This window comes from Phacochoerus africanus, chromosome 7 (genome assembly GCF_016906955.1).
Source record: "Phacochoerus africanus isolate WHEZ1 chromosome 7, ROS_Pafr_v1, whole genome shotgun sequence".
Taxonomy (NCBI): Eukaryota; Metazoa; Chordata; class Mammalia; order Artiodactyla; family Suidae; genus Phacochoerus; species Phacochoerus africanus.
In genome coordinates, this window is record NC_062550.1 from 52,040,420 (window position 1) to 52,061,475 (window position 21,056).

General features: G+C 37.8%; 1 protein-coding gene across 3 annotated transcripts in view; it reads left to right on the forward strand.

The window, feature by feature from the left end:
- Window positions 1–21,056, forward strand: part of LMNTD1 (lamin tail domain containing 1) — a 542,046-nt gene that overhangs the window by 418,932 nt on the left and 102,058 nt on the right. For all 3 annotated transcript variants that reach the window (XR_007135862.1, XM_047787354.1, XM_047787355.1), the window contains 4 exons: window positions 10,163–10,349; window positions 10,874–10,993; window positions 15,798–16,012; window positions 16,577–16,745. Coding sequence is in view for 2 of the 3 variants with exons in the window: in XM_047787354.1 (XP_047643310.1) it covers window positions 10,163–10,349; window positions 10,874–10,993; window positions 15,798–16,012; window positions 16,577–16,745 (691 nt within the window). In the remaining variant the exon portion in view is untranslated. The remainder of the gene's footprint in view (window positions 1–10,162; window positions 10,350–10,873; window positions 10,994–15,797; window positions 16,013–16,576; window positions 16,746–21,056) is intronic.

A 21,056-nucleotide genomic window follows, 5' to 3' on the forward strand; every position in this document is an offset into this window, starting at 1 on the left:
TCAGACTTGCAGGAGAGATCAAAAGCTTTTCAGATTAAAAAAAAAAAAAAAAAAAGCTAAGAGAATTCAGCAACTCCAAACCAGTCCTACAGCAGCTACAAAAGGAACTTCTCTAAGCAGAAAGGAAAAAGTCACAACTAGAAACAAGAAAATTTCAAAAGAGAAAAATTGGTGGTAAAGATGAAGATAATATAAAGGTAGAAAATCACCCATTGGCAAAAATGATATCAAAACTAGCAGACATGAGAAGAGAAGACAAATACAGAACAGTGAAAATGCTTTCAAAAACCAGAATAATAAGTACAATAGACAAACATAAAAAAGAAAAGCAATTGAAATATGGCACTAAAGATAGTCAGCAAATCACAAGAGAAAACAACAAAAGAAGAGGGAAAAAGACCCAAAGTAACAATTCAAAACAGTTTTTAAAATGACAATAAATACATACTTATCCATAATTACGCTGAATGTAAATGGATTAAATGCTCCAACCACAAGACACAGACTGGCTGAATGGATACAAAATCAAGACCCATATACATTCTCTTTACAAGAGACCCACTTCACACCCAAGGACACATATAGACTGAAAGTGAGAGGGTGGAAGATAATATTACATGCAAATGGGGAGATGGGATTAAGATGGTGGAGTAGTAGTACTGGAGCTCAACTTCTCTCCTAAAAACAAAATTTACAACCAAATGCTGAGCAATCTTCAACCAAATGGACCAGAAACTTTCAAAAAGATATCCTACTCCAGAAGACAAAGAGGAGGCCACATCAAGAGGTAGGAGGGGGCGATTACACCATATAAGCAACCCCATACTTCCCAGGTGGGAAGCCCCACAGACTGGAAGCTAACTGGTTCACAGAGACTCACCTACAGGAGTGAGAGTTCTGAGCTCCACATCAAAATTCCATGTGTGGGGATCTGGCACTGGGAGAAAGAGCCCCCAGAGCATCTGGCATTGAAGGCCAGTGGGGCTTGTGTGCAGGAGCTCCACAGGACTGGGGGGAACGGAGACCCCATCCTTCAAAGGCGCACACAGACTTTCATGTGCACTGGGTCCCAGGGCAAAGCAAAGTCTCCATAGGAATCTGGGTCAAACCTGACCGCAGTTCTTGGAGGACCTCCTGGGAAAACAGGGGTGAATGTGGTTTGTTGTGGGGCAATCAAATCAAAAAGCTCTTGGAAATACTCATCTGTGTGCCTTTCTCTGGAGGTGGCCATTTTGGGAAAATCTGGCCCCATGCATCAGTGCTGAGAAGCCCCAGGCCAAACAACAATCCAGGTGGGCTCACAGCCCCACCCATCAGTACACAGGCTGCCTAAAGACACCCCAGGCACACAACTGCCTCTAATCTCACCAAGAGACAAAGCCTCGCCCACCAGAGGGATAGGAATCAGTTCCACCTGTCAGTGGGCAAGCATCAGTCCCTCCCATCAGGAAGCCTACAGCAAGCCCCCATACCAACCTCAGCCACAAGCGAGGCAGACACCAGAAGTAAGAGAGGCTACAACTCTATTATCTGCAAAAAGATCACCACACCAAAAACCTATAAAAATGAAAAGGCAGAGAAGTATAACTCAGATGAGGGAGAAAGAAAAACCCCCAGAAAAACAGCTAAGTGGTCAGGAGATTCTCAGCCTCCAGGAAAAAGACTTTAGACTGATGATGCTGAAGATGATCAAGACATTGGAAATAAACTGGAGGCAAAGATGGATAATTTACAGGAAACACTGAGCAAAGAGATACAAGATATAAACCTCAGGCAAGAAGAGATGCAAAATACAATAACTGAAATAAAAAATTCATTAGAAGCAGCCAACAGCAGAATACAGGAGGCAGAAGAACGATATTACATGCAAATGGAAATCAAAGGAAAGCAGGAGTAGCAATACTCAGATAAAAGAGACTTTAAATGAAGAAAATCACAAGAGACAAAGAAGGACACTAGCTAATAATTAAAGGGTCAATCCAAGAAGAAGAAATAACAATTGTAAATACATATGCACCTAACATAGGTGCATGTCAATATATAAGGCAACTGCTGATAGCCATAAAAGGAGAAATTGACAGCAATACAATAATAGTGGGGGACTTTAACATCCCACTTACATCAAGATACAGAATATTCAGACAGAGAATTAACAAGGAAAGACAGGCCTTAAACAATATTCTTGACCAGATAGATTTAACTATATTTATAGAACATCCATCCTAAAGCAACACAATATACATTCTTCTCAAGTGCACATGTAACATTCTCCAGGATAGATAACATTTTGGGCCACAGATAAAGCCTTGGTAAATTTAAAAAGTTGAAATTATCCCATGAATTTTCTCTGACCACAATGCTGTGAGACTAAAAATCAACTACAGTAAAACAAAGAGATAAACAAAACAGCAAAAAACACAAACTCCTGGAAGCTAAACAATATGCTACTGAATAGCCCATGGATTACTGAAGAAATCAAAGAGAAAATCAAAAGATCCTTAGCAATAGATGACAACAAAGATACAACAATCCAAAACCAATGGGACACAGTGGAAGCAGTTCTGAGAAGAAAGTTTATAGCAATACAATCTTACCTCAGGAAAGAAGAAAAATCTCAAATAAGCAACCTACCTTGTACCTAAAACAGAGAAGGAAGAATAGACAAAGCCCAAAATTAGCAGAAAGAAAGAAATCATTAAGATCAGAATAGAAATAAATGAAATAGAGACAAAGAAAACTTTAGAGATGATCAATGAAACTAAAAATTGATTTTTTGTAAAGATCAACAAAATTGATAAACCTTTAGCCAGACTCATCAAGAAAAAAAGGGAGAGGGCTCAAATCAATAAAATTAGAAATGAAAAAGGAGAAGTTACAAATGACTCCACAGAAATACAAATAATTGATCATAAGAGACTACTATAAGCAACTATATATAAATAAAATGGACAACCTAAAAGAAATGGACAGATTCTTACAAAGGTACAACCTACCAAGACTAAACCAGGAAGAAATTGAAAATATGAACAGACTAATCAAAAGTACCAAAATTGAATATGTGATTAAAAATCTTCCAAAAAACATGGAGTTCCTGTTGTGCCTCAGTGGTTAACAAATCCGACTACCACCACGAGGTTACAGGTTCGATCCCTGGTCTCATTCAGTGGGTTAAGGATCCGGCATTGCCATGGGCTGTGGTGTTGGTCACAGATGCAGCTTGGATCTGGCATTGCTGTGGCTGTGGTGTAGGCCAGCAGCTACAGCTCCAATTGTACCCCTAGCCTGGGAACCTCCACATGCTGTGGATGTGGCCCTAGAAAAGACAAAAAAAAAAAAATCTTCCAGAAAACAAAAGTCCAGTACCTAATGACTACACAGGTGAATTCTGTTAAACATTCAGAGAAGAGTTAACACCTATTCTTCTGAAACTCTAAAAAAAATAGTGGAGTTAACACTCCCAAGCTCAGTCTATGAGGCCACCATCATCCTGATACCATAACCAGATGAAGATACCACAAAAAAAGAAAATTACAGGCCAAAATCATTTATGAACATAGATGCAAAAATCCTCACAAAATACTAGCAAACTGAATCCAAATATATATTAAAAGGATCATACACCATGATCATGTAGGATTTATCCCAGTGATGCAAGGATTCTTCAGTACCCACAGATCTATCAATGTGATACACCACATCAACAAAGTGAAGAATAAAAACCATATGATCAGAAAAGGCTTTTGACAAAATTCAACATGTGTTTCTTCTGGAGATAGTAGGGATAGAGGGAACCTACCTCAACATAATAAAAAACATATATGAAAAATCCACAGCTAACTTCATTCTCAATGGTGAAAAATTGAAAACATTCCCACTAAGATCAGGAAAAAGACAAGGATGTCCACTTTCACCACTATTATTCAACATAGTTTTGGAAGTCCTAGCCACAGCAATAAGAGAAGAAAAAGAAATAAAAGGAATCCAAATTGGAAAAGAAGTAAAACTATCGCTGTTTGCAGATAACATGATTCTATACTTAGAAAACTCTAAAGACTAGACTGCACCATAAAACTGTTAGAATCCATCAATGGATTTTGTAAAGTTGCAGGCTACAAAATTAATTCACCAAAATTAATTGCATTTCTTTATACTAATAATGAAAGATCAGAAAGAGAAATCAGAGAAACCATCCCATTTATAGTTGCATCAAAAAGAGTAAAATACCTAGGAATAAACCTACCTAAAGAAACAAAAGACCTATACTCTGAAAACTATAAAATGTTGATGAAAGAAATCAAAGATGACACAAATAGAAGTAAAGATATATCATACCCTTGGATTGAAAGAATCAGTAATGTCAAAACAACTATATTACCCATGGCAATCTACAGATTCAACACAATCTCTATCAAATTACCAAAGACATTCTTCTCAAAACTAGAACAGAATATTTTAAAATTTGTATGGAAACACAAGAGACCCTGAATAGCCAAAGCAATATTGAAAAAGAAAAATGAAAATGGAGGAATCAAGCTTCCTAACTTTAGACGATACTACAAAGCTACAGTCGTCAAAACAACATGGTACTGGCACAAAAACAGAAATACAGACCAATGGAACAGGATAGAAATCCCGGATATAAACCCAAGTACCTGTGGGAAACTAATCTATGACAAAGGAGAACAGAAAATACAGTGGAAGAAAGACAGCCTCTTCAATAAATGGTTCTAGGAAAACTGAATGCTGCATGTAAAAGAATGAAAGTAGAAAACTATCTAACACCATATACAAAAATAAACTCAAAATGGATTGAAGACCTACATATAAGGCTAGACACTATAAAACTCCAAGAGGAAAACGTAGCAGAATGCTCTTTGACATAAATCACAGCAATATCTTGTTGATCTACTTCCTAGAATAATGACAATAAAGACACAAATAAACCAATGGGACCTAATCAAACTTAGAATCTTTTGCACAGAAAAGGAAACCATTAAAAAAATGAAAAGACAACCCACAGAATGGAAGAAAATCTTTGCAAGCAATGCGACAGACAAAGGCCTAATCTCCAAAATATACAAGCGACTTATGCAACTCAACAACAAAAAAACAACCCAATTGAAAGATGGGCAGAAGACCTAAATAGACATTTCTCCAAAGAAGACATACAGATGGGTAATAGGCATATGAAAAAAATGCTCAATATCACTAATTATTAGAGAAACGCAAATCAAAACTACCATGAGATACCACCTCACACCAGTCAGAATGGAAATCATTAACAAGTCAACAAATAACAAATGCTGGAGAGGGTGTGGAGAAAAAGGTACCTTCCTTCACTGTTGGTGGGAATGTAAATTGGAAAACAGTATGGAAAAGAGTATGGAGGTACCTCAGGAAATTAAATATAGAGCCACCATATGATCTAGCAATTCCACTGCTGGGCATATATCTGGACAACACCTCCACTGGAAAAGATACATGCACCCCTATGTTCATAGCAGCACTACTCACAATAGCCAAAACCTGGAAATGACCTAAATGTCCATTGATAGATGAATAGATTAAGAAGATGTGGTACATATATACAACAGAATATTACTCAGCCATAAAAAAGACAAACTAATGCCATTTGCAGCAGCATAGATGGATCTACAGACTCTCATACTAAGTGAAGTAAGCCAGAAAGAAAAAGACAAATACCATATGATATCACTTATCTGTGGAATCTAAAATATGGAACAGATGATCCTATCTAAAAATAACAAACAAAACAGAGAAACAGATCATGGCCAAGAAAAACAAACTTGGAATTCCCTGGGGAGGGGGGAGGGGAGGGAGTAGGATGGATGGGAATTTGGGAGGTTTGGGGGTTGCAAACTGTTATATTTGGAATGGGTAGGCAATGGGATCCTATTGTACAGCACAGGGAAATGTGTGTGATTGGGTCACTTTGTTGTACAACAGAACTTGATGAAACATTTAAATCAACCATACTTTAATAATAATAATGAAATAAATTTTTAAAAAGAACCCTGTATTGTATTGAAAATTGCTAAGAGAATAGATCTTAAAAGTTTTCATCACAAGAAAAAAAGACTAGTAACTATGTATGATGATGGATGTTAACCAGATTTATTATGGTGATCATTTTGTAGCATATACAAATATTGCATCATCATGTTGGACATTCAAAGCTAATGTTATATGTCAATCATACCTCAATTTTTTCTTAGGAATATAGAATATTTTTTAATTGTTATTTCCCCAATACAATTTTTTTCTACTGTACAGCATGGTGACCCAGTTACACATACATGTATACATTCTATTTTCTCACATTATCATACTCCATCATAAGTGGCTAGACAATTCCCAGTGCTACACAGTAGGATCTCATTGCTAATCCATACCTCAATTTAAAAAAGACAAATAGTGAAAAATGACCACTCAGTTTCCCAAGTGAAAGAGCATTGATCACCTTGGTCTAAGGCAGAAGTATATGGTCATGGGCTGAGGGAATGAATAAGAAGTGAAGAATTCATGATGTAGTCTTTCCAAAAGTGTGATTATAATGGCAGTATGAAATGAAGTGGGAGGAAGATTTTTTTTTTAAGGTTGTGGTGCCAAGACCAGCTCAGCAGGTAAGGGCTGAGGAACGGGTTCTGCGGAACTTAAGAAAAAGTTAACATAAATCAAGACACAGAGACATTTATCTTAATTAAACGTGGGAACCAGGGGACTCAAGGTCTCAGGGACCAAGAGCACCACCTCAGGAAACGACACTGCTTTTATTGTGCTCTTTAGGATTACATCAAGTGAGGAGGGGGTTGTAGTTGCAGGATGTAGTTTTTTTATTATTATTTTTAAAGTTCTTTTATTATTTTAAAAGTCACATACCTGGTAGATGGTTAAGCTTTTATTCTGACCTTTCAGCATTTAACAAGCATTAGCATTTGAGGAAGATTGGCATTAGCTGTCAGTGCATAGCATCTAGAGAATCGACATGCCTATCTGTGGCAACCGTGCCTTGGTTTGCACCTCTTTCTCCTTGCTGATGCACATTCTGCTAAGACCACTCATAAAACCCCCTGGGGCCGTGAGGTTCCTCTTTCTCTTATTTTAACAGGACATATCATGCTGTGTAAATGGCATGCCTATCTGCACAGGTCTGGCATGCCTAGACCAACGCATTATGTCCTCATTCAGCTGACCACATGCATAACTTATGCCTTTAGGTCTTTCTTCTTAAGCTTTAGTCATTTACCAGCACTTTGACTGTTTTTCAAGCAGGAATATGGGGTAAAGTAAAGCAGGACAAGATGGAGTTTCCAACATAGAAAATAGAAGCAAAGAGGCTAAGAAAATATTGTAGCAACATGTCTCCTGACATTGTAGCCCTTGAAATATATGTACATATTTGAGGGAAAGAAGCAGTCTAGTGGGAGAGGTTGGTGTTGAAGAATAATGAAATGGGACTGAAACACCAAGGCAGCAGGGGGAGGTGGTAAGAAGAGGGTTTTCCTTTAAATGGGAAAAGGGGTCCTCTTGCATTTGACACAAGGTGGCTGGAAGAGAGGAGAGGTAAGTGTGGGCGTGGGTGAACCTGTTTCTAAGTGGAAAGCAGGAAAACATTTCTCCCGATGGTCCCATCTTCTCAGTGCAATCATTTTCTGAGAGTAAAGCTGGAGATGTGAAGCAGGGATTTGAATGTTGTGAGGAGGAGACAGAAGGTGCAGGCTCAGCTCATGAAAAGCATAATTTGCCTCCAATCACTAAGGGTCCAGTGTGTGGTTGGAGACCACTAATTCATTTGGTGGCAGCAATCTATACTGTGTGTGTGTTTTCTAGCAGTGCTTACCCACTAGGGTGTATGCAAAACTTCAGCAATTTGAGTGGTTGAATAAAACCTCTTTAAGACTTTACAGTTGAAATAGAAGAGCAAGTGCTAACATTTATTGAGTGACCTTGGTCATGGCAATTAATCTCTCTAAACCTCAGTTTCCTTCTAAAAGGGGGCTAAAATTAGGTACCCATCTTACTGAGTTGTGAGAATTAAATGAAATAACATAGTATTACTCAAATTTTTGACTGTGACCTTCAATAATAAATATGTTGCCTTGGAGTTCCCATTATGGCTCAATGGAAACAAACCTGACTAGTATCCATGAGGATGCCAGATCGATCCCTGGCCCCACTCAGTAGGTTAAGGATCCTGCACTGATGTGAGCTGTGGTGCAGGTCGCAGACATTGCTCAGATCCCACATTGCTGTGGCTGTGGAGTAGACCGGCAGCTACAGCTCTGATTCAAAGCCTAGCCTGGGAACTTCCATATACTGCACCTGCGAACTGCCCCCCCCCCGAAAAAAGTGGCCTTATTGTAAGGGTTAAATGAGTAACTACCAGTCCACAATGCCTTTACCAAAATATTTGGGGAATTACATGTTTTCAAATTCAGAATTTGGAGGATTTTAAGAAAGTAACATGGTAACTAGAACACATATCGCAGAACACCCCATCAGGGCTGAGAAGAGTACCCAAAATCAAAGAATAATCTTTCCACAGGCAAACTTATGAATAGTCACATAAACCATGAATGAAGACTATAACTAGCCTCACCTCAGTTTCAGATTAGGCTTTGCCACCAAAGGAGTTCAGGTCAGATATTGCTTCCAATGTGTTTTTTTACAGAAAGCTTTTGGTTTTTCAGATCTTTCCAGATTCTTAAATTGTGGGTATGAAATTATAAAATAAAAATACATTTTTTTTATTTTTAGGGCACACCTGCAGCATATGGAGGTTCCCAGGCTAGGGGTTGAATCGGTGCCACAGCTGCCAGCCTACACCACAGCCACAGCAACGCAGGATCCCAGCCGCATCTGCGACCTACACCACAGCTCATGGTAGTGCCAGATCCTTAACCCACTGAGCAAGGCCAGGCATCGAACCCACAACCTCATGGCTCCTAGTCGCATTCACTTCCACTGCACCGCAATGGGAACCCCTAAAAATATAATCTTTAAAAAGTGCTCAGGAGTTCCTGCTGTGGTGCAATAGGATTGGCAGTGTCTTGGGAGTCCTGAGACTCAGGTTCAATCCCCAGCCCTGCACAATGGGTAAAGATCCAGAGTTTGCCACACCTGCAACTTAGGTCATGACTGCCACTCAGATCTGATCCCTGAGCCAGACACTCCATATATCGTGAGGTGGCCAAAAAAGGAAAAAAAAAAAAAATTAAAAAGTTCTCAACACATCATAAGTATTGGTTCCTGTTATTGGTATTATTTCATTTTTAAAATGATGGCCCTAGCCCATCGAAGGGATTTACCCACACTCTGAAAAATACTAATATATAAATGTTTAGCTTGGTCCCTGGTACATATTAAGTTCTTAGCACATGTCATAATGGGAAAAATGCCATTTTATATTTGTATAATGCTTTAAGTTTGCAGAATTCTGTTAAGCACATAGTTGCTATTCATGTTCACAGTAACTTTATCAGAAGTAAACTAGATAGTTTAACTTTCCTCTTGATCTACTTGAGAATTTCATATCTCAGTGGTTTTATGAAGAACAGTAATGATAATTACACCTCCCTATGATAGGTAATTGCATCTCCCTGTGGCATTTTTACCTTGATAACCTAAAGCATTTTCTAAAGTTTTCTATAATCACTTTATGTGAAAGATAATTTTATTGCATAGATAAATAGAAGAAATCAAGCTATTTGCTTAGGGAACAAAATATGCTATTTCTGCACAGAATTTGTCCAACAGAATATATAGCTTAGGAGCAACTTCTGAAGCATATTTATTATTCAGTTCTTTTTTTTTTTTTTTTTTGTCTTTTTAGGGCCTCACCTGCAGCATATGGAAGTTCACAGGCTAGGGGTTTAATTGGAGCTGCAGCTACTGGCCTATGCCACAGCCACAGCCACAGCAACACGGGATCCAAGCCCCATCTGCGACCTACACCACAGCTCACGGCAATGCCAGATCCTTAACCTATGGAGCGAGGCCAGGGATTGAACTCTCATCCCTATGGATATTAGTCAGGTTCATTATTGCTAAGCCACAACAGGAACTCCATTATTCAGTTATTAAAGTGAGCTAAAGACATACTCATCTGAAGGCACCTTATAATATTTGTTTTATTTTCTAGTGCTCTTGGAGACGTTAAAATAGCTGAAGTGAATGTCAAGGGTTTATTCGTGAAGCTCATTAACTCGTCCCTTGACAAAGAACTGGAAATTGGAAATTATATTCTCCAACAAAATGTGGATGGACAAAGAGTCTCTCTGTATCAATTCCTTCCAGATATCATAATGCAGGCCAATTCTACAGTAACAGTGAGTGCAAGATATAAATGCTATGAACTAAAATTATACAGGAGAAACTCACTTACCTAGTCAGACTGTGGCTTAGCACCAGTGGTTTCTTCATCCCTCAATCTCTGTTAAATGTGATTTTTTTGTTGTTGATTGGTTAATTGTGCCACTTTGTTCATCTCTGGTTGTAAATTGATACCCATAGTTAAATTTCCATAGCTTTCTCCAGTTTGGTGTACAATACTTTGTGCTTTTATGATTTAACTATCAAAATGCAATACCTACATTCCTAAAGTTAATCCTTTAAAGAAAAGCAAAGAGTGGGTTTGCTTAGATGATGCTGGAAAGATCCCCCTTTTGTTCTTTCCTTTAAATTATACATGGTAGCTATTCAGTGTTAGAAAGGTTGACATTACATATTATACAGTCATTATAATCTAAAACCCTCATCTGTTTAGAAAGATCCATTGTAATAACCCTCTGATATTTATAAAACTGTGTTTAACTCCAAAAGCATTTGTCATTAACAGACTATTCTCTTACAGGTCTGGGCAGCAGCGTCTGAAGCAAAGCATCAGCCACCATCAGATTTTCTTTGGAAGGAGCAAAACAGGTTTAGGACAGGCCCCAGTTGTACAACAATCCTGTGCAAACCTAATGGTGAAGTCAGTGTCCAGTTCTTAACAATCATTTTTAAAAGAATGGAAAGCTCTGCTTATGTTCCTCTTCTCCTTTTACCTCACCCAATTATTTTTCCATCCTCAAAAGCTTGGAAAAAACTATCACTAACTGTCATAACATGTTAGGCAAATCAACAGCACCCTCTTAGTGCCAAAGAGCTGTTTACAGTTTGGCAAAAATAATTTTGATATCCCATATCTCCTTTTTTTATGGCCACACCCACAGGATATGGAAGTCCTCAGGCCAGGGACTGAATCCAAGCCACAGCTGCCACCTGTGCCACAGCTGCAACAACCTCAGATCCTTTAACTTATTTATTTTTTTTTTCTTACAGTTTTTTTTTTTGTCTTTTGTTGTTGTTGTTGTTGCTATTTCTTGGGCCGCTCTCGCGGCATATGGAGGTTCCCAGGCTAGGGGTTGAATCGGAGCTGTAGCCACCGGCCTACGCCAGAGCCACAGCAACGCGGGATCCGAGCCGCGTCTGCAACCTCCACCACAGCTCACGGCAACGCCGGATCGTTAACCCACTGAGCAAGGGCAGGGACCGAACCCGCAACCTCATGGTTCCTAGTCGGATTCGTTAACCACTGCGCCACGACGGGAACTCCAGATCCTTTAACTTATGAACCTGCACCTTGACAGTAACCTGAGCCACTGTAGTCAGATTCTTAACCCACTGTACCGCAGCAGGAACTCCTCGGTAGCCCACATTTCTAAGAAGCTACTTCATATTCCAGAGTCAGGAATGGATTTTATTTATGGTATTTAGCCTAAAGAGAAGGATCAGAAAGGAAGGAACTAAATGCAGGCCGTTTTTATTCATTTGTCAAATGCTTGTTGAGATTTTTCTTTGTTTTAAAGGCTGTATTGTGTCATAAGTGTTGGGATATAATACAGAGTTAAGACATGATTCCTACTCTCAAGGGACTAATACTCTTTTCTTTTTCTTTCTTTTTTTGTCCTTTTTTTTTTTTTTTTTTTGTCTTTTTAGGGCCTCACCTGCAGCATATGGAAGTTCCCAGGCTAGGGGTTCAATTGGAGCTACACCTGCAGGCCTACACCACAGCCCCAGCAATGCCACATCTGAGCCATGTCTGCAACCTACACCACAGCTCATGGCAACGCCGGATCGTTAACCCACTGAGCAAGGGCAGGTATTGAAACTGACCCCTCATGGATACTAGTCAGGTTCGTTACTGCTGAGCCACAATGGAACTCCCAGGAATAATATTCTAATAAGAGACCCTACACTCTTATTCATGGTGACTATACTTTATTCACTGTAAAATTAAGTGTGTGAGAAATAACTTTAACTTATTCCCAATATTTTATAATTTTATACTTTTACTCTGCCTTTTCCTTGGTATAACATTAGCCTAAATACATATCCCAACACATGAGTAATGTTGAAATGGTATCTCTTTTTACAACAAACTACTCTTTCAAAGCTATTCTTTAGATTTTCCTTAAATACCTGCCTTTTCTTACCCCATCCTAATTTACTATGACTTATATCTACTCATCCACACAATATATTGATCAAAATCTATTTCTAGAGTTTCTTTCTTAACTGATGCTTGACCGACTATACTTTTAGAGTAGACTTGCCAATTTATTAAGAGCTTTTTAATGTCTTTCTGTAAGAACATGTGGTTACCATAAGATGGAGTGAATACTCATTAGATATAATCTTGCAGCCTCCTCTCACTTAACTTTACATATTTTTGTGGGCTCAAACAGAATTCTATAATACTTCTGATAGTTTTCACTGATGGGGAAAATAAGGCTATGCAATCTAAATTATTTACTCGGCCTCATAATAAATCATTTTAGCAAAAGTCAGATTGAGATTAAGGTATTCTTGTTTTCAGAGTTTTCACCACATTTATCCACGTATTTAGCCATTCCGCAAACGCTATAGGGGTTTCTACTTTGCACACACACTGTTCTAGGCACTGAATGTTGAATAGGCAAGTCATCGAACCCCTGGAATGCACATTTTAGTAAACTCTCATTCCCTCCAACTGAATTAGATTGTATATTTTCACTACCCCTTTTACTCAGTGGTTTGAACTACTTTGCACATGTAAGATCAGACCATTTCTGCAGGGTGATACGAACCCAAATAATTTTATTTGCTAATGCAAGAGTGAGCCTGATGAATTCATATGGGAAACATTTATATATATATTTAGTATCTGCTAAGTGCTGGGGAAAAAGGACATATTTGTTCCCTGATTCCTCAGAAAACCCAAGAGTCCAGTAGGAAAAATCGATAAGTAAAAATAAATAGCTACATTACAGTGAAATAATGCTTTAATAGACATCAGTACACAGAGAGAGCATGGAAGCTCAGATTACAGACAACAACTCTAAAAGAGAGCATCAAGAAAAGCACTAGAGAGGAGGAAACACTTGTTTTGAGTCTGTAAGGACGAGAAGGAATTCACCTGGTAAATCTCAGCCATACTGGTGTTACTCCTTTCCTCCTCCCTATTTTACCCCACCCCATAATTATTCATGCTCTCTTCTCTAATCACATTGGCCTTCTTTTACTTTCTAGTACTTACTGGCTTTCTCAAGCCAGAGGACCTTTGCACATGCTCTTCCCTCTTCATAGATTCTCTTTCCTTCTCTATTTACCCATTAGTTCCTACTCTCCTTCATGCCTCGGCTCAAGCCTTTTTAAAAGGAAATTCCTATTGGAATTCCCACTCCATGTTAAAGCAGTCAGCATTATTTAATTCAAATAGAAAAGATTTCCATTAAATGTACTGAAATATGACTTTAAGTCAATCTAAAACCCCTAGTGAAAACACAGAGATCTCCCTTAAAAAAAAAAAAAAAAATTCTTTTCTCACTTCAGTGATACTGGATCTCACACTCTCCAATTTCCAGAGAGATTTTTCTTGAAAAGATAGGTTGCTACATTCCCAGAGACATGCTGAAAAACAGATGGATCCAAGATTTCATCATGACCCTAGAAATGCTTTCTATTTATATAACTTATATGTAGAAAATAACCCTTTTCTTGTGGGAAAAGTCACAGAGCCTGAAATCTGATTAAAACAATAGCCAGTCACATAGGCTGGAATAAGTCCTGTTTCTGGACTTGAATGATACTTTTTTTTAAGACGTGGAAAAGAGAAGTTACATTATGAGTTATTAAGTAAAACAAAACATAAAGTATTATTCATCACTAATATGGCAGTGGTTAATACTCAGTATAGCTACAAGTCATATGGTGTAACATAAAGGTAGATTTAGTCCTGCTCCACCATGAGTTAACTATGTAATTTTTGTTCTATTTTCTAACATGTAATATAAGAGATTATACTGTACAATCTCCAAGATGTTATGAGCCTATTGATTTTTATACAGGGATAGATTTTTTTTAACCAATCAAACTGTTGTCTTCTATATTATATGTCAAAAAATTAATAGGAATCTTACATTATCCAATGCCTGAGACATTCCCAATACATTATTTTCTATTAGAGATTCAGATATGAAACAGATGGCTCCTGTGCTGTAGGAATTCATTAAAGGGCTGTTTGTATGTGCATTCGATTCTCAGGTTATTTAAACATTTTATAAAAGAAGAAAATGGGCCTTGGAAAGGTAAATAGCTTACTCAAGGTCACATGACTGGTAAAATGACAAAACTAAAATAAAGCCAGACATTCTAACTCTAAGAATTTTATATTGTACTAAAAATAGTCTACAAGATTCATATGGCCAGTGTTCCAGAGATGAAATTAAAACTATGTCATTTTATTTCATCACATTATCATTGTCATCAAATACTTTTAAGTACTTTATAATACAGGAGGAAATAAAATACTGCTCTTGGCTGGAAGGACTTAAAATCTAGTTGAGAAAGATTGCACTCAAAATATCATAACCATATTTTCCACACAAATATCTGTGTTTGAACTACAAAAGAAGAGAATCCATAACTGATAATCTGAAGCAAAAGAGGAGTTTTCCTGCTGCAATCCATGAAATTAAACTTTTTTAAAGGTTTTCATTTTTTTCTTTCTCTACCATAGATAGGCCTAGCCTCACTGAATTTGTCATGTGCTCCCTTTATGTCTATTTAACTTGTCAAGGCAAACAGTGTTTTTCAGTGGTTACAGCATCAACCCAGACCTCTGATTTTATAAACCAAAAACAGATCACAACAAGTAGAATGTTAGGGCACCCTTCAGTGCTTAACTTTCTCATGTTGAACCAAGACATAATTATTATTCCTAACACATGATTTTTCTGAATAATTTCTGCACATGTATATTGTGCACATGCCACATATTCAGGAAACCAAAACAAACTGCCCACCTGGGCTTCTAACCTGGACATGGTTTCTGCATGTTTTTAATCCTAATGCCCCTTTCCCCATCTCAGATAAGATACATAATGTGTGTCTGTGACTGTCTGTATCTTATTTTATCCCTAATTTTAATTTATTGATATTACAACTAATTTTTTCACAGTTCTTTAAAATTATGAAATTCAGTAGCTTAACTGAATCTCTCAACACCCTCATTATCAATTTCCCACCACCACCCTCCCCAATTTACACATGAGGACAGTCCAAGCTGCTTGAGGTTATGCAGCTTATAATTTTCAGAATTGGAAACTAAGGCCAGGATGCCTCATTGTGTGTTTCCTTACAGAGTATATAAGTGATATTACAGTTTGACTTTGAAATTTTAGTGCAATAAGCCTACAATTAAAAAGCTTATCAAACTCCAATAGTATCTAATATTAATGAATTGTTTTTGTTAGGCTGTTGCCTGGTACACTCCTGTTCACTGGAAGCAAGCATGGGAGAAATTGGAGACTGATATTGAATTTGACAGATGCTCAGTAGTAGGTTCAGCATCTCGAAGGCACATGTTTCATTGGCCAACAGTTACAACTACAACTAAAGGAAAACAAGATCAATCTAAGAAGGACAGCTCAAAATACCAGCTGGAACAAGTTCAAGCTTTTCTCAAAAGGTAAAAGTTGCTTGATTTTTGAAAAATTGTGTCATTCCCACAATGCATAAATAAGCAGGTGTGAATGACTGAGTGACAAGTGGATGAGTGATGAATAGGTAAATCAGCAATGACCCAAAGACTCCTATTTTGAAAAAGACCATAAAAACCATAATAGCTTTTATGTGTTAAAACATAGAAACACAAAGCAAGTAGGGATGTACTCACAGGACCATAAAGTCTGGCAATTTCCACTAGATGACATTGAGACCCCTCTGGCCATTTCATTTCTTATGGGCACTGCTGCTAGAGACAAGGCCATGGAGCAGTGAAGAGATGAAGTTATCACCATGTCTTTAGTGTCTCGGTGGAAGGAGATTTGCATCATCTAGAATTTTCACCTTGCATCAAAAACTGGCTGTGGGTAAAGGTGAAGAAAAGATGTTATTCATTTGTAGGCAAATGTTTCTGATGTGATGAAGGTGCTGCCCACAAAGTCTAGAAGAGCCGTATTCTCTGATCTTGGAACATGCTTTCACTCTAATTGAGCTTTCATGAAATTTGGGCTTAATTTTCCTTTTACAGAGAAAAAGAAATCCCGCCAACTCTTTTCCCCAGTCGCAGCCCTTGGTGCCACAGTCCTAATGTCCCTGCACACCCCTACTGTCCTCTGATTGATCCTCACACCTGCATGGCTGGACACAGCTTAGACAGACAACCCAAGCCTCGGTCAGCCAGGCCTGATCCAGCCCAGGTAAGTCAAAGGGATACTTATTCCAGTGGAGAAAAAGTTGTGTGTGTGTGTATAGAATTCATGAAAACGTTGTTGAATGGTAGAAATCATTAAATATTAAAAACTATTCATATCCTGAATAATAGATTGCCTTGGACTTCCCTGGTGGCATAGTGAGTTAAGGATCCATCATTGTCACTGCTGTGGCTTGGGTCACTACTGTGATGCAGGTTAGATCCCTGGCCCAGGAACTTCAACATGCCATGGGCACAGCCAGAAAAAAAAAAAAATAATAATAATAATAATAGATGTTCTCTAAAGCAAGTACTGTGAACTGTTCATTTACATTTGCTTTAGTGCAGGATCTGAATGAATCAATAAATTAAAAAAAGTATGGCCCAATTTTTATTGGGTTGTTTTTTTGATATTGAGCTGCAGGAGGTGTTTGTATATTTTGGAGATTAATCCTGTCAGTCACTTCATTTGCAAATACTTTCTCCCATTCCATGGGTTGTCTTTTGTTTTGTTTCTGGATTCCTTTGCCATGAAAAAACTTTAAGTTTAACTAGGCCCCGTTTTGGAGTTCCCATCATGACTCAGTGGTGACAAACCTGACTAGTATCCATGAGGATGCGGGTTTGATCCCTGGCCTTATTCAGTGGGTTAAGGATCCTGCATTGCCACGAGCTGTAGTGTAAGTCACAGATGCAGCTTGGATCTAGCATTGCTGTTACTGTGGAGCAAGCCAGCAGCTGCAGCTCTGATTAGACCCCTAGCCTGGAAACTTTCATATGCCATGGGGTGCAGCCCTAAAAAGCAAAAAAAAAAAGAAAGAAAAAGAAAGAAAGAAAAAAAATTGATGGACAAAAATACTCCTAAAAAGACAAAAAAATTAGGTCCCATTTGTTTATTTTTGTTTTTATTGTCATTACTCTAGGAAGTGGAACTAAGATATTGCTGTCGTTTATGTCAGAGAGTGTTTGGCCTGTTTTCCTCTTAAGAATTTTATAGTATCCGGTCTTATATTTAGGTCTTTAATCCATTTTGAGTTTATTTTGTGTATGGTGTTAGAGAATGTTCTAAGTTCATTCTTTTGTATGTAGCTGTCCAGTTTTCCCAGCACTACTTATTGAAAAGACTATTTTCTCCATTGTATATTCTTGCCTCCTTTTTTTTTCATCATTCCATCAACAGTTTATTTTATTTTTTTATTACTCAATGAATTTATTACATTTGTAGTTGTATAATGATCATCACAATCGAATTTTATAGGATTTCTATCCCACAACCCCAGCACATCCCCCCACCCCCAAAACTGTCTCCTTTGCAGACCATAAATTTTTCAAAGTCTGTGAGTCAGTATCTGTTCTGCAAAGAAATTCAGTCTGTCCTTTTTTCAGATTCCACGTCAGTGAAAGCATTTGATGTTGATGTCTCATTGTATGGCTGACTTCACTTAGCATGATAATTTCTAGGTCCATCCATGTTGCTAAAAATGCCATTATTTATTTCATTTTAATGGCTGAGTAATATTCCATTGTGTATATGTACCACATCTTCTGGATCCACTCCTCTGTCGATGGACATTTAGGTTGTTTCCATGTCTTGGCTATTACAAATAGTGCTGCAATGAACATTGGATTACATGTGTCTTTGTGAGGCATGGTTTTCTCTGGATAAATGCCCAGGAGTGGGATTGCTGGATCAAATGGTAGTTCTGTGTTTAGTTTTCTGAGGAATCTCCATACTGTTTTCCACAGTGGTTACACCAATTTACAATCCCTCCACCAGTGTACTAGGGTTCCTTTTTATCCACACCCTCTCCAGCACTTATTGTTTGTAGACTTTTTGATGATGGCCATTCTGGCAGGTGTAAGGTGGTTTTGATTTGCATTTCTCTAATAATGAGTGATGTTGAAAATCTTTTCATGTATTTTTTGGCCATCTGTATGTCTTCTCTGGAGAACTGTATGTTTAGATCTTCTGCCCATTTTTTGATGGGGTTGTTTGTTTTTGTTTTTGTTTTTTTGGTATGGAGCTGCAAAAGGTGTTTATAAATTTTGGAGATTAATCCCTTGTCAGTGGATTCATTTGCAAAGATTTTCTCCCATTCTCTGGGTTGTCTTTTTGATTTGTTTGGGGTTTCCTTTGCTGTGCAGAAACTTTGAAGTTTGATTAGGTCCCATTTGTTTATTTTTGTTTTTACTGTCATTACTCTAAGAGGTGGATCTGAGAAGATGTTGCTGTGGTTTATGTCAGGGAGTGTTTGGCCTATGGTTTCCTCTAAGAGTTTTATAGTGTCTGGTCTTATATCTAGGTCTTTAATCCATTTTGAGTTTATTTTTGTGTAAGGTGTTAGGAAGTGTTCTATGTTCTTTCTTTTCCATGTGGCTGTCCAGTTTTCCCAGCACCACATATTGAACAAGCTGTCTTTTCTCCATTGTATATTCTTGGCTCCTTTGTCATAGATTAGCTGGCTGTAGGTGTGTGGGTTTAATTATGGGCTTTCTATCCTGTTCCACTGATCTATATTTCTGTCTTTGTCTCAGTACCGTATGGTTTTGATGACTGTTGCTTTGTAGTATAGTCTGAAGTCCGGGAGCCTGATTCCTCCAGCTCCATTTTTCTTTTTAAGGATATCTTTGGCTATTCTGGGTCTTTTGTGCTTCCAAACAAACTTTAAAATTTTTATTCGAGTTCTGTGAAAAATGTCCTTGGTAATTTGATAGGGATTGCATTGAATCTGTATATTGCCTTAGGTAGTATAGTCATTTTGATAATATTAACTCTTCCAATCCAAGAGCATGGTATGTCTTTCCATCTGTTTGTGTCATCTTTGATTTCTTTCATCAGTGTCTTATAGTTCTCAGAGTACAGGTCTTTAGGTAGGTTTACTCCTAGGTATTTTATTCTTTTGGATGTGATGGTAGATGGGATTGTTGCCCTAATTTCTCTTTCTGATCTTTCATTGTTAGTATACAGAAATGCCATTGATTTCTGTGTATTAATTTTGTATCCTGCTACTTTGCCAAATTCATTGATGATCTCTACCAGTTTTCTGGTAGTCTTTAGGATTGTCTGGGTATAGTCATGTCGTCTGCAAATAGTGATAATTTTACTTCTTCCTTTCCAATTTTGATACCTTTTATCTCTACTTCTGTGATTGCTATGGCTAGGACTTCCAAAACTATGTTGAAGAGTAGTGGTGAGAGTGGACATCCTTGTCTTCTTCCTGATCTCAGTGGGAATTCTTTCAGCTTTTCACCATTGAGAATGATGTTCACTGTGGGTTTGTCATATATGGCCTTTATTATGTTGAGGTAGTTTCCCTGTATTCTTGCCTCCTCTGTCATAGATTGACCAGAGGTGTGTAGTTTTAATTCTGAGCTTTCTATCCTGTTCCATTGATCTATATTTCTGTTTTTGTGCCAGTACCATACTGTTTTGTTGACTGTAGGTTTGTAGTATATAGTCTGAAGTCAGGGAGCTTGATTCCTCCAGCTCCACTTTTCGTTCTCGGTATGGCTTTAGCTATTCATGGTCTTTTGTATTTCCATACATATTTAAAAACATTTTGATCTAGTTCTGTGAAAATTGCCACTGGTAACTTGATAGGATTGGGTTGAATCTATGGATTAATCTTGGGTAGTATAGTCATTTTGACAATACTGATTCTCCCAATCCAGGAATATGGTATATCTTTCCATCTTTTTGTATCATCTTTGATTTCTTACATCAGAGTGTTATAGTTTTCAGAGCACAGATCTTTTTTTCTCTTCAGGTAGGTTTATTCCTAGATATTTTATTCTTTTTGATGTGATGGTAAATGGGATTATTTCAATCTCAATAGACATTTCTCCAAAGAAGGGGCAAAAAAACACATGAAAAGATGCTCAAATCACTAATTATTGGAGAAACACAAATCAAAACTACTCTGAGGTACCACCTTACACCAGCCAGAATGGCCATCATCAAAAAGTCTACAAACAATAAATGCTAGAGACAGTGTAGAGAAAAGAGAATCTTCTTACACACCTGGTGGGAATGTAAATTGGTGCAACCTCTATGGAAAACAGAATGGAGCTTCTTCAAAAAACTAAAAGTAGAACTACCGTATGATCCAGAAATCCCACTCCTGGGCATCCATCCAGAGAAAACCATAATTTGAAAAGATACATGCACCCCAATGTTCACTGCAGCACTATTTACAGTAGCCAGGGCATGGAAGCAACCTAAAGGTCCATCATCAGAGGAATGAATAAAGAAGATGTGGTACATATATACAATGTACTACTACTCAGCCATAAAAAATAATTAAATAATGCCATTTGC